The following is a 13,610-nucleotide window of genomic DNA, read 5'->3' as shown; positions in this document are numbered from 1 at the left end:
TAAGTTACACACTCCACTTTTTCCAATGTATTTTCAACAGCTGGAGAAATCTTGGAAAATATGTCTTTTACTACAATTAAAACGGAGACCTAAACCAAGAATGCATTATTAGCAAAGTTATTTTGATTCAGAATTCTAAGAGCAAACCCAATAACAGTGCTATTTAATTATGCACCGTTGTTGCTATCTGAAACTTACATTATTTAAATAGAAATTCTTAACCTGGAGCCTTTGGAAGGCGTCTTGAAGTGCAAGAAAAAGGCAGAACAATGACCAAGAGTGTGTAAAAAGACAGTGTCATGGGTGCTTTAAAGGCAGGCGGACACCCGATGACTGAGTATGATGTGGTATCCATTGCTGCCCCTCATTCGGCATACAGGGATCAATCTTCACTGCTGCCACAAGACTGCTGGCTCTGAATGAACTCTGTCACTTTCTGTAAAATGGTAGTCCATTTGTTACACAATCAGAAAACCCAAATTCAAATTGTTGTTCCATTGTGGTGCTCCAGTTGTAAACTGGGAACAGCTGCAAAAACACAACAAAACATCTGCAGATAGGTATAGGAAACACAAAATGTAAAATAAGAATATATATAGGTTAGGTCCCATCAAAATTATATATAGGTTAGGTCCCATCAAAATTATAATTTTGAACGAGCAAGCACAGGATTTGAATTCTAGCGCTAATACTTACGTCCAGGGTTCCTAAAAAGCATTCACTTGAATGCTATAAAGGTCGCATCGCCGAATATCAAACACCATAAACAAGTTATCTAAAAGAGGTTTATTGAGAGGAGGTGATGTGCATGGAGGATTTACAGACCAGTCATTTTTCCGGCTGCAATCATGATGTGCAGCCTCGTCTTAGCACTCTGAAGTATTAGAGAAGTCCAAGCCCATGGTAGGCAAGGTAGGTATGTTCATCAGGTATCCTCAGTCCCTTTGTAGGTGTTCATTCCTATTTACAGAGCCATTCACTTCTATTGATGAGATGTTGCTGAAATCCCAGATGGAAAGCCGTGAAACTGAGAGCTGTCAGAAGAAGGCGCGGCCCTTTTGAGGTTTACTCTTCAGATGGCCCGCAGAACGTCGAAGCTTTCTCCTCTCCTCCTGATGTTTCTTCTCATCTTCCTGACGTTTCTTCTGCTGTTCAGACTAGTTTGGATGGGGGAGGGGGGAGACAAAAAAAGACAAATTAATAAAAAAGTCTCCTACTCAAGAACAATAAGCAGCATACTTATGTACTGAACTGTACAAGTATAGTGCTTCAAGGCACTTCGACGAGGAGCTATTAACCAACTCACTGGTGTTTATTTTATCGTCCTCAGGCGGCTGTGAGGCTAACTAGGGTGCTGTCATTTGAAACCATTACATTCTGGTAAAACACACAAACATGCACTAACCACATTTCTCTTTTTAATAAGATTAAGTCAAGTTACTAATCATGGTTAACTCAGTGTCCTCAAGAACTAGCTTATTCATTTAGGGTTATAACTTGCTAATATTTTCGTGCTTTAAAAACACAAATAAATAAATACCGATTTCAACATTTATAAATCTCTGCGTTTCATCAACTGAACTGAAGTCCTCCTCCCCAAAAATTTGGGAAGGGTCACTCTTTTATCAGGAATAAATAACAACAACAAAGTAAGCGACCGTCTATAATCCCCCAGGTCCAACAAAGACACTTCTTTAACCGTGGTTTTTGAAACCAAGTTTCTATTTCGGACCCTGTGATCCAATGGACCAGTGGAGCGAACGTGTGAGTCTAAAAATTAAAGAGCAAGTACTGCCAAAATATTGTTCAAGAAATGTAGTTCTAGATTGGACAAGATGTCCTGTAATTTGTTTTAAGAGTCTAGTAAGTTTTACCATTTCCCTAAAACGGATTTACAAACGCATTTAGAGCAGATTTTTTCTTCCAGGACAATTTAACGATCCGGTTTCAAGTTCAGGCATGTAAAGAGGCACGAGACACGCGAAACTTCTCACAGGAAGCTACCTTTATGTATCTGGCAAGAGTCACGTTCATGCCTGAATGATACAAATCCATTAATCGCCAAACAAACTTTGTTGCTGTTTCAGTCAACATTTTGTTCCAAGGACAGCTGCAAGAATATCGTACGTCATGGTACAAAAATATCAGCCGCACTTCCAAGAAAAGCTCTTTAACTTTTTCAACATAGTACGTTTCTTTGTATTTACACTGGATTAAGTGCGTTCCATGACCTCATACTTGAGAAGTGCCAACCCTTTCATTAGCTTCAATATATGCCAATATATCACTTTCCACTTGTTTCTCACTCGTTGCCACTCATTCTACTCACTCGTTGCCACTCATTCTACTCACTCACATAACAGAGATTATTTTTAAGTACAAACTCATTTGAATATATTAAACATGTATATCACAGACGTATCCTAGACAACGTTCATAGTGATGGCAAGAAAAGGGATTGTGGACTGGATATGAGGGATGGAGAGCGAATAAAATAAGCATTTGCAATGCAATAGGTCTCGCTTTTACGTGAGTTTAAGCTACTGGCATTGTAAATGACAATGCCTTTTATTTATGTTATGAAAACGAAAACATAAATAAAAGGCCCTTGTAATTTGCAATATCAATAGCTCAAACTCTATTGCATTGCAAATGTTTGTTACTGTCCTACTACCCAAACACAAGATAGCTGTCTACCCACTTCTAATTCCTAACACTTTTCACCAACTGGGCTCTGCTGCTTTGTCGCACTGTGCCCAGATATCATTTTCAAACACATTGCTACTTCTATCACCCTCTGACCCACACATCAGTTCTCGGCGGCCAGTGCACTGAGTGTTTCCTGATCCTAAGGTGCAGGAATTGCCCATCACTGTCTCCTTCCATCTAAGCAAGTTAGTTTTTCTTGATCCCCAAAATACATGGCACCTTCTTCACCACATGACCTTCATTCTCTACTCCCCAGGCCATAAGTATCCAACTCTGGCAGACAGAATGCTACTGGGTACATTACATATTGGCCTAAACTTCAAAAGGTTATGTAGGAACATGGCCTTACCTGTCTGTCTCCAGTAGGCCATTTGCTTTGCTCCTCTGAACTCTCTCAGGGGTCACTGGTATTTGCTGTACAGTACGGTTTCAAGCAGGTGCCTTCTCAACACTTTTAATGCCGAGATTTCCTCTCCTAATATCTACTTGCTCCTGCGGCCATGTGCAGTCAGACTCCCTGATGTCACTAGTCAGCTCCAATACCGGTCGGCAGCACCACAAGCTCTGGCCGCAACCCAATACAGACTACAGGGACACACTGGTGGTAGCAACCCTCTGAGTAAAAATCATAACAAAGCAACAACACAGCTATTCAACTGCTGCAAGCTGCTCGAAACTGTTGCCTGAGCCTGGATGCCCATCTGCGCCAGGCTCTGCCTATCCACCATGGTTGCCTCTATGCCAGGGTCAGACTGTTCTAGAGGGCGATCTGCCAATGCCAGAAGGGCTGGTCTGACAGTTCTGTGTGTGGGCCGTTTTTCTGGCTGTTTGTGGGCTTCCTATAAGGTCTGGTCGGTTGGCTTTTACTGGTGATTCCCTGATATTACCATTAACATTGCCTGTAACAAGTTCGGATCACCAACACAACGTAACTTTACAAGTTACAATCTGCCTCGATTTGAAAATGTGGGCCAGTTTTTTAGCTATCTGATTTGCTAATAGCCGCCACCTATTTTGGTGCCAGGGCCTAGTTTTTGTCCCCGTCCGACCCTGCTCATCCTAATAAATCACTACGAGTCTAGCCGTCTGCATCTAGCAAGCCAGCTGACCTCAACCATTTGCAGTGCAGGCTGCTCTTGTGTTACGGTCGCAGGACCCCTGCCTTAAGGCTAGCACTTACTGCGACCCCAGTAGCCCATCTCCTGCAGCCTGGCTGCTTGCTTCGCCCTCCTGTCATTCATGCAGCAGGTTGCCTACTCTTGCTTTCCTGTCACCCTAATCATGTAGCTCCAGCAAGTTCCGAGTCAGGGGCTGTGTCTACCTTTTGCAACTGAGACCCAGAATGTTAGCAGCTGGTGTTCTCCCCTTTCCTGTAGCCAAGCAGCAACCTATCTACCCAGGTATGCATGCGCTCCCAGCTGGTTTCCCCTTCTCAGCCACTCACCAGCAGGCTGCTGTTTTGATTTAGAGTGACCTTTGGCTACTTTTTGTTCTTTCGTTACCCGCAGCAAGCACATACCTCTCATCGTCCTGTTGCTTGTTCTCGCCGATGCCTATGCTGCTTGTGATGAATAACGTGATGCATGATTTGTGGTACTCCATGTGATTTGTGTAGTGTGATGCATAATGCTGTCTGTGCTCTGTGATATCCTGACGCACAGTGTTTTGTATTGTGTGATGCTTCGTGTTGTGTGTGCTAGACAGTTCTGCTTGTAAGTGATGAGCACAGTGTTCCTTGTACAGTGTGACTGGCACGGTTGTAGGATTCGCACTGCTATTTGTGTTCTGGGACGCCCCGTGCTCCTTGCACTTCGTGGTGCCATTGTCTAGAATGTTTCATGGGGGGGGGGGGGGGGGGGGGGGGGGGGGGTACTGCTTATGCTCTGACATGTGCTATGTTGTTTGTATTGGGGATGCACGTTTTTTGGGTGATTTGCGGGGGATGGTGCTGAGTGGTGCGAGTGCCACTTCACATATGGTGTGACACACTTTGTTGCTTGTGTTGTCTGTGCATTGTGCGGTGGGTGCACTCTGCTCTTCGTAGAGTGATGCACGGTGTAGTGTGTCCTGCGTCGGGCTATGATTTTGGTGGTGGGTTGGACAGTGCTGTTTGAGCTGTGTGATGCACAATACTATTACTGCTCGTGTCATGTTGAATTGTGCACCATACTGCTATAGTGAACTATATGTAGTATCTAATAGTATAATGTGTAGTGCTGTTTACGCTCTGTGATAGGCTGTACTCTTTGATAATGTGATTGAAAGAGTAAAGAACAGTCCGTTGCCTGTTGTCTGATAAGTAGTGCTGTTTGTGGTGTATGATGCACAGTGATATAGCCGCTTGTACTGAGTGATACATTGTACTTTTTGCTGATTTGTGATAGGTAGTGCTGCTGTATGCCCATAGATCCTGGAGTGCAGCTTCTTGCCCGCCCTCGAGTTTCTTAAGCGTGTGCTGTTTCTGTCAGTTTCTCTAGGCTTTGGCGAAGGGCTGCACTCTACCTTTCTCTTCTGCACGTTTGCCCATCTCTCTGGTCTCCTCAGATCTTTCCGGGTCTCGAATACCCTATACCAGTGTTCCCCAAACTTTTTTGACTTGTGGCTCCCTTGACCAAATTGTCAGTTGGCCATGGCTCCCCACCATTTTTTTACCGGTGGGCGGGAAGCCCGACCTCTGGAGTACTTCATGTTGACTATTTCATTTTTCAAATTTTGTCTAATTAATGTTTTACTTTCTTAATTTGGAAACAGGGTAAAATAGAATCGTCATTTCGGCCGGGGATCAAGCATATTGAACCACAAAGAGGAGGATATTAATGAATGTAGCAAATTTAAACGGAGCACAAACATGCCAATACAGCACGTATAACAGAGCTCACACATGCCTGCATGCACCAATGATGCAAATACAGCAGACCAGAGACAAGCTGTAGCTGCAATTGCAGCAAAGCACGAATCATTTCTGCAGATGCGGAGTACACACGCATCCAAGTAGCAAATGCAGGAGAGCACATTCAAGTCATCATAGCAAAGCACAAGAGAGCACACACACATACACTACCATTCACATGGCGCGTGAGAACATTTCGCCACTTTTTTAGAAACGTTTGATCCTTTGTGCTAGAAACTAATTTTTTCCGCTAAAATCTGCAGATTATGCAAGAGATAATGGGTTATGTGGCAAATCAATAATTTTGAGGAAAAAACTGCAGCCAAATAAGTGCTCAATTCCTAATTATATGTTAAGAGCGTTTTAGCCTGGAGAAATACAAACTCAGGGTTCAAAACATAACACTGTGGTTGGAGGTTGTCCTTACTAATACTTTTTTATTATTTTCCAAAGCAACCCATTGAACCATCTACATAAAAACAATTGTTTAATCAGCATGTTACACTCTGTGATTTGCAAGAGGCACATTGTCCCTCTGCTCTACTTTATGATGAGTCAAAACTGGGATTAGTCAAAGTTTAGATATCTCTCAAGCAGATACATTATTCGCCAGAGTTAAACTGACTTTTTTTATGATGGTCTTATAATTGCAGGCATGTAAATAACTCGGAAGTCGTTACCATTAGCCCTGTATTTCAAAGTAAATTGCGCACCCTGAACCCCAAAGCATGGCTCCTGTTTCAGTGGCACATACGTTGAAATTAGTTTGTTTATTTATCATTAATTCTTCGGAACACCGTTACTATTAAGTGGGATAGCAAGAACAGTTTTAATAATGAAAAATCGAAATAACAAGTCTGCATGTCTCCCCAAGGTAATGCAATACTGCCGTGCGTGCGCTAGGCTTCTGTAACTGCAGTATGGCCCATTGACATTCTGTGTGAGAGAATCGCCACAGACAGACTGACAATGGGGCTAATTGACAGACTGCAGGTCTGGGAGGAGCTGTTGAAGCCTCTTCATCACTTCAAAGAAATGTGAGCTGGCCTCCAACAGCGAGTGCTGACGGCATTTCTCCCCAGTATGTAGCGCTGCCCTGCACTTTCCCACATTGTGCCGCGGCGCCCCTGGCTCCTCATAACGGCGCACCGGGGTGCCGCGGCGCTCAGTTTGGGAATCACTGCCATATACTAATGATCCCTCAGTTCTCTTCATGTTCCCAGCAGTCCGTCATCTGGACATTTGATGTGGCTCACTGAAGCGGCCCGTGAGCAGCACACGGCGCCCAATAAATCATTGATATTGTAAAATAAAATTAAAATTAAAAAAATCAGTGTTTACGTTTTTGTTTTTTAATCCGAAATAAAGATAATTACCCCAAACAAGACTAGTAGGAAAAAAGAAAACCATACGCAATGCTAGCATGTCACTTAGCACTCACGTGCTTAATTCTAAACATCAAGTCAAGTCAAGTCAAGTTTGAATTTATATAGCGCACTACTCACCCAGAGGGTCTCAAGGCGCTTGAGGGAGGGGGGGAGCTTTACTTATCAAATATCCAAGTTTTAAGTTGTTTCCTGAAGGAGAGGTGGTTCTGTGTGAGGCGGAGGTGGGTGGGGAGGGAATTCCAGGTCTTGGCCGCTAAGTAGGAGAAGGATCTTCCTCCCATGGTGGATCTTTGGATGTGTGGAATTGCGGCGAGGGCTTGATTGGACAATCGAAGTTGGCGGGTGGGGGTGTAGAAGGACAGGCGCGTGTTGAGGTATTCGGGTCCTAGGTCGTAGAGGGCTTTGTGTGCGTGGGTGAGGAGGCGGAACGTTATTCTCTTGTTGACGGGGAGCCAGTGGATGTCTCTCAGGTGACCGGAAATGTGAGCTTGGCGGGGGATGTCTAGTATGAGTCTGGCTGAGGCGTTTTGGATGCGTTGGAGTTTTTTCTGTAGTTTGGCTGTGGTTCCGGCGTAAAGGGTGTTTCCGTAGTCTAGTCTGCTTGTGACCAGTGCATGGGTGACCGTCTTTCTTGTTTCGGTGGGGATCCAACGGAAGATTTTGTTGAGCATTCGTAGGATGTTGAAGCATGATGATGAGACGGCGTTGACTTGTCTGGTCATCGAGAGGGAGGAGTCTAGGATGAAGCCCAGGTTACGTGTGTGGTCTGTTGGTATGGGTGCGGTTCCCAGGGCCGGTGGCCACCATGAATTGTCCCAGGCGGAGGGGGATGATCCTAAGATGAGGACTTCCGTTTTGTCTGAGTTAAGTTTAAGACGGCTGTTCTTCATTCACTCGGCTACTTCTTTCATCCACTTCTAAACATCCGCTGTGGGCTCGTGTTGGGGCGTGTTCTTTAATGCGCGCTAGCGTTATGGGCTTGGCGAGTGTTATTTGTATCTGTGTTCCTGTCGTGTAGCAGTTGCTGACTGGCAGTGTTACTCCTAGTTGTACACTCGAGGAATTAAAGAACATTTGGGACCATATATGTGTACCTCATCAGGGAGTGTTACCTCGCACAAGGACACATTCATTTTTTGGTTGGCACGGGGAGATAGGGGCTTGAACCTAGTTTACTGGCAGCAAAGTCGGCAGCTCTGGCCGTGATGTGGAAATAAAATTGACAATTGTGCCCATCATTTCCCTGTTTCTGCCTGACAGCCATTTTTCTCAGACAAACACCCATTTTGTGTGTGACATGCTCTCAGCAAACTTGTCTGAAAACTGTCCTTCACATCCCCATTGAATCTTGCACAACCCTCTGCTCCTTGTGGTCGAGCCAATTCCAATAAGCCTGTCTGTGTGCCCTCCCCCAGTTGTGCCAGAGACTCAGCCACATCCTGTCCATTGTTGGTAACTCAGCCTGTCACACCAACTGCCCTGTGACCACCCCCAACTGAAAGAGGAAGCACGAGGTTAGGCCCTGAAACCACACCAACTAATAGAGGAAGCACAAGGTTGTACACTGTGAACACACACATTTCTGTGGTTCTGCCAATTCTGGGAACCAGCAGCAGATAGTTCCTGTTCTTAACTGTAAGACACCCTGCACCTGGCATCTTAGTTCATTGACCACCCCTTCCTGTGTTTCAGCCAATTCCCAGAACCAGCAGATAGTTCCTGTTTTAAGAAATAGTTACTGCAAGCCAGAGAGCAGATGGTCTCTGTTTTACACAAGATAGTTCCTCTTTTTGACATGAAGCACGAGCACAAACCCCAAGTGAGGAAGCCTCCCCCTTCCAACTGTCAGACTATTTCACATCGCAAGTCCCCTCACGAAGCCTAAGACACGCCCCCATTTCTTCACAATCTGCCCCTCTTGCTGATTTTTGTTCCTCTATCTGCCATGACATGTTTGTTCCTCTATTTTGCCTCATGACCAAGACTGTATAAATGTCCTGCTGTTGAAAATAAAACACCCACTTCAAGAGAGGGACTTGAGAGATTGCTCCTGTGCCCGCTTGGCGCTGGAAGCGCTCCCCTTAACTCGAGTTATTGGTCTCCTCCTCCTTCATATGAGCACCACGGACTCCTCGCTTTGCATTGACAAGAAATTATGATTTATTAAGCATAGAAATTCAGAAATGAGGTAATAAGTAAATTTAATTTACCACATTAATTGGCGCCCGGAACAGGGACATTCCCTTTCCCCCACGCGCCGGCGATATTGGACCCGGTACTGTCCCCTCCTGACCGTTGACGGACTTCAAAAGTGCACAACGCGGGGAATTCCCGCAAACTCCCTCGAGGCGAAGAGGGGGACCGACTGCGGCCCAGCATCCACACGAGGCGGTGAGGAAATAGCGGAACGTCCTGAACCAAAGCCCAACCTGCGAAGCAGACGAGTCCGAGGTTCTACAAATCCCACCTTGAAACTGCGCGCCACGTTTTTCCAAAATCTTCAAGAGGCCTTCCAGTTATTTTTCGGTGAGTACTGCTGAAAAGTATAAAGACGAACCCACAGCTTTTGTGGGGGCGGTAAAGATACGCGTTTTGTTGGTTTCTCACCTATCTTTGGTGAGGACTACTAAAACGAGTATAAAAGACGGACTCACTACCTTGTGGGCACGGTAAAGATACATGTTTTTGTGTGTTTCTCACTTATTTTGTGAGGACTACTAAACTAGTATAAAAGACGGACTCACCTCTTTCGTGGGTACGGTAAAGATATTTGTTCTGTTTGTGTTTTTCTCACTTCTAAAATCTTTGAAAGTCTTGCCATCATGCCTATTTTCTCGAAAATACGTAAGATGGCAACCAAAAGGAGTATTCTTGAGAAGGAAATTCCCCTTCCTCCTCGGGATACTCCAGGACACTCATGTATGCAAAACATGGTGTCGGTGCACTTATTTATTGTGATTTATGGGTGGATTATACTAAAGACCTAGAACACAGATGTAGATGGCCTGAAAATGGTACTTTTGACATGGAATGTATTATAAAATTAGAGGAACAGTTATGGAAGAAAAAGAGAGTCCGCCAGTCATAGAGTGACTCAGTAGAGTTATGGAGAAAAGAAGCCCATAGGAGGCAACAGAAGGAATTGCATAAAGTTGAAAAGGGTAAGAGAATGTCAGAGCAGGCCAAGAAAGAACAGTTACAAGAAATAGGGAAAGAAGTAGTTAGTGAAAGGAATAAAAGGGAACAATCAGCCATTTCTACTGGTTTTTATCCTGTATTGCCATCTGCACCTGAAAACCTTAACATTGCATCAGCACAGCCTACAGACCCACTACCAGAGGATACTTTCACCAATTTCCTCTTAGATACTCCACCTCCATATGAGGTTCCAGTAATTCAACACCCTCTGCCTCCGCCACCCCTTTTACAACATAATGCACCACCTCTCACTCCAGAAGGGGGTGCCGTAGGTCCAGACCCAGGTAAAACAATTCCCGACTGCCCCTATGACCCAACTCCGAGCAACACAGGGGAGGCGGGCCGAATAAGTAAAATACTTCATGACTCCTGGGAAGAAATAAGACATCTACCAGCAATTGACACGTTTCTTCAAGCGGCCTCTGAGTTTCTTCGTACTGGAGAGAACTCACGAGCCATTAACGCTATGACTACAAGAAGATCACACCCTGTAAAAATGCACATGTATAGGTTCCTCCTTTGCTGTTTCATAAAACACATACAAGCAGAGGAAAGAAATGTACCAGTTTCACTTTTTGAATTATTAGATTCCGCATCCGACCACACTAGTCTAGAACTTATAAATGATGCACTAGACAGGTTCACCCGTAAGGTGACCCGTATTCTGCAAAACTTGCAAACAAATGAAGAGAATAAGAAACTTGAGGAGGAAATTACTGAACCTACTGAAAAAGTCCTACCCGTTCGTTCTTCCGCCCTTAATTCACGAACACCCCCGCCTACATTCCTCCAAGGTCACTCTGAACGGTCATCTCCAGATGAGTTATTTGAAAATACATCCAATGCATTAGACTACTGGTTAGACCAGGAACCTCCGCTTACACCGGAGGAGGAGGAAATAGCCAGAACTGCGACCCTATGGGTCTCTCAATATAAGATATATGACAATGATCTCATAGCCCAACTTTTTCTAGCATTACCACGCTCACATCAAAGATTAGCAAGTCTCTACATGGTACAACATCTCATCACACTCAATGACACTCATTTTAAACATGATCCAAGACTCGAAGATTTTCTGTCTGACTGCGCTGATAACATGTTCCTCCACAATAGTTCAGTTTTTCTCAACACATTTATAGATTTTAGACAGAAATACCAGAAAGTTACTGGATATAGATCTTTCAATAATACGTGTGGATCAACTAATAGACTCCCTCAAACACGCCAGTTCCCCATGAGAGAGGCCCACCCCAGAGCTGACACAAATGGAGCGCTACAACGCGTCTTCATTTATGTACCCTTGACAAAACTTGAGTTACTAAGGATGAAAGAGATGGTTCCCTCCCACTCAAAGGATCCTGCTGGATTCTTTAAGGAATTAGGAGATGTATTAATGATGGGAACATATACTCTTTCTGATATCACAGCAATTCTGAAATTATTGTTGCCATCAGGTATATATGACAAACTAAGAGAAAAAGATTGGGAAGTAGCAGGTGAACACATTAGATGGACTGAACTTCAGAATGACGAAAATACTAGAGTAGCAGGTCAAGGTATAGGAGACAGACTAAAAGCACTTCCTGGCACTATTTTAAAGGTGCTACCACAGTTACTAACAGTGAAAAAGGAGGACTGGGATGCCATTTCCTCCTGCAAACAGAAACATGGTGAAGACATTGGAGATTATTACACCAGACTTGAAAAGTGTTTTGCGGTAAATAGCGGCCTTACGCCGACAAGTGAAGCTTACCCGCATCTGTTTCCAAATTAGTAGATAACGCCTTGCCAGCCATTAAGGACAGAGTACTAAAAGTAGAAAGTACCTGGCAAGCACATACACCTCCACAGGTGTTACAAATGCTACAATATCACCAGAATCGCATTAGGGATGAAGAAGAAAATGATAAGAAACGCATGAAAGACACAAAGATGAAAGCATTAGTAGCCCAAACTGCACCCCAGCGTCAACAGACACCAAGTAGCCAGACAAATATAAAAAGCACTTGTAATTATTGCAAAAAGATGGGACACTTCGTTAAAGATTGCCCTGTCTTAAAGCACAATTTGGCTACTGGTAAGACCCAGCCACGCCCATATCAGCCAAAACAGAATGGTTCCCTAGACAGTTCAACACCTTCAGTTCCACTGACAACACAAATGGCCCAAATGAATATTATAGACAGCGCCTACACTGAATATTACCCAGATTTCTCATGATGTTGCCCAGAGAGAGAAGATGACAAACTGGCCCTAATCCCCATTCCAGTAGATCAGACAGGTCCATTTGTAGAGGTCCGACTTCTTGGGGAGGATAGGAAGTTTCTACTAGACACTGGGGCCAGTAAAACAACAATAAGCCATCAAGAGGTCCCAGAGGCTCCTCTCTCAGGTTCAAAAAGTATTTCTCTGGGTTTCTCGGGACAACCTGTGACAAACGTCACGTCAAAGCCACTGCCCTTGCAGGTTGGTCCCCTCATGACAACTACAGATCTTATATTGACAAAATCATGTCCAGAAAACTTGCTTGGTATAAAAACATTGAAAGAATTAGGAGCTGTCATTGTTTGCTCACCTACAGATGTCAGACTATTTCTGCGAGATTTCAAGGGCCACTACACAAGTAGAGAATTAGATGAGCGTTTGAAAGATTTGCCACACACCCTGTGGGCCACTGATTCCACCACAGTAGGATGTATGGAAATAACACCTCACAAGGTTACACTGAAAGAGGGAGCCCAACTACCACGTATAAGGCAATACAAAATTCCACCTCAGGCTGAACAAGCATTAATGTTAATTATTCAGGACCTAATACAGTCAGGTGTGATTAAGGAAACACCTTCTAACATTTGCAATTCCCCTGTTTTACCAGTCCATAAAAAAGTGGAACCAGGAACACCACCGGTCTACAGACTAGTGGTGGATTTGAGAGAGCTCAATAAATGTGTCGTTCCACAACACCCTGTGGTTCCAGACATCTCCACCCTACTCACAGCCATAGATGCGGAAGCAACGCATTTTTCAGTCATTGACTTGAAAAACGCATTCTTTAGCATACCTATTCACCCAGACAGTCAATACCTTTTTGGCTTCTCCTTACAAGGACGAAGTTTCCAATTCACAAGAGCTCCTCAAGGTTTCACAGAGAGTCCAAGCGTATATAGCCAAGCATTAAAAAGACAACTAGATACTGTTCAAATGCCCACGGATACAGCCATACTACAATATGTTGATGATATCCTCATTACGGCCAGATCTGACGCAGCATGTGCTGAAGCATCACTACTAGTACTAGAATTCCTAGCTGCAAATGGCCATAAAGTTTCCCCTGGTAAGCTCCAATTTTGTTTACAGCAAGTGGCATACTTAGGGCACTTGCTGTCAAAGGAGGGTAGGCAGCTTACACAGGAACGCATCCA

The 13,610-nt window shown here is 44.2% G+C and overlaps 1 protein-coding gene across 1 annotated transcript in view; it reads right to left on the bottom strand.

The window, feature by feature from the left end:
• Window positions 1-771: 771 nt before the first annotated feature.
• The window catches only part of NOL10 (nucleolar protein 10), a 1,044,486-nt gene continuing 1,031,647 nt past the window's right edge, over window positions 772-13,610 (bottom strand). The window contains exon 21 of the mRNA XM_078647803.1: window positions 772-1,157. Within this exon, the coding sequence (XP_078503929.1) occupies window positions 1,038-1,157 (120 nt within the window). The 3' untranslated portion in view covers window positions 772-1,037. The remainder of the gene's footprint in view (window positions 1,158-13,610) is intronic.

This window comes from Lissotriton helveticus, chromosome 6, assembly GCF_964261635.1.
Source record: "Lissotriton helveticus chromosome 6, aLisHel1.1, whole genome shotgun sequence".
In the NCBI taxonomy this organism is placed as follows: Eukaryota; Metazoa; Chordata; class Amphibia; order Caudata; family Salamandridae; genus Lissotriton; species Lissotriton helveticus.
This window is presented reverse-complemented; position numbering and strand designations above follow the sequence as displayed.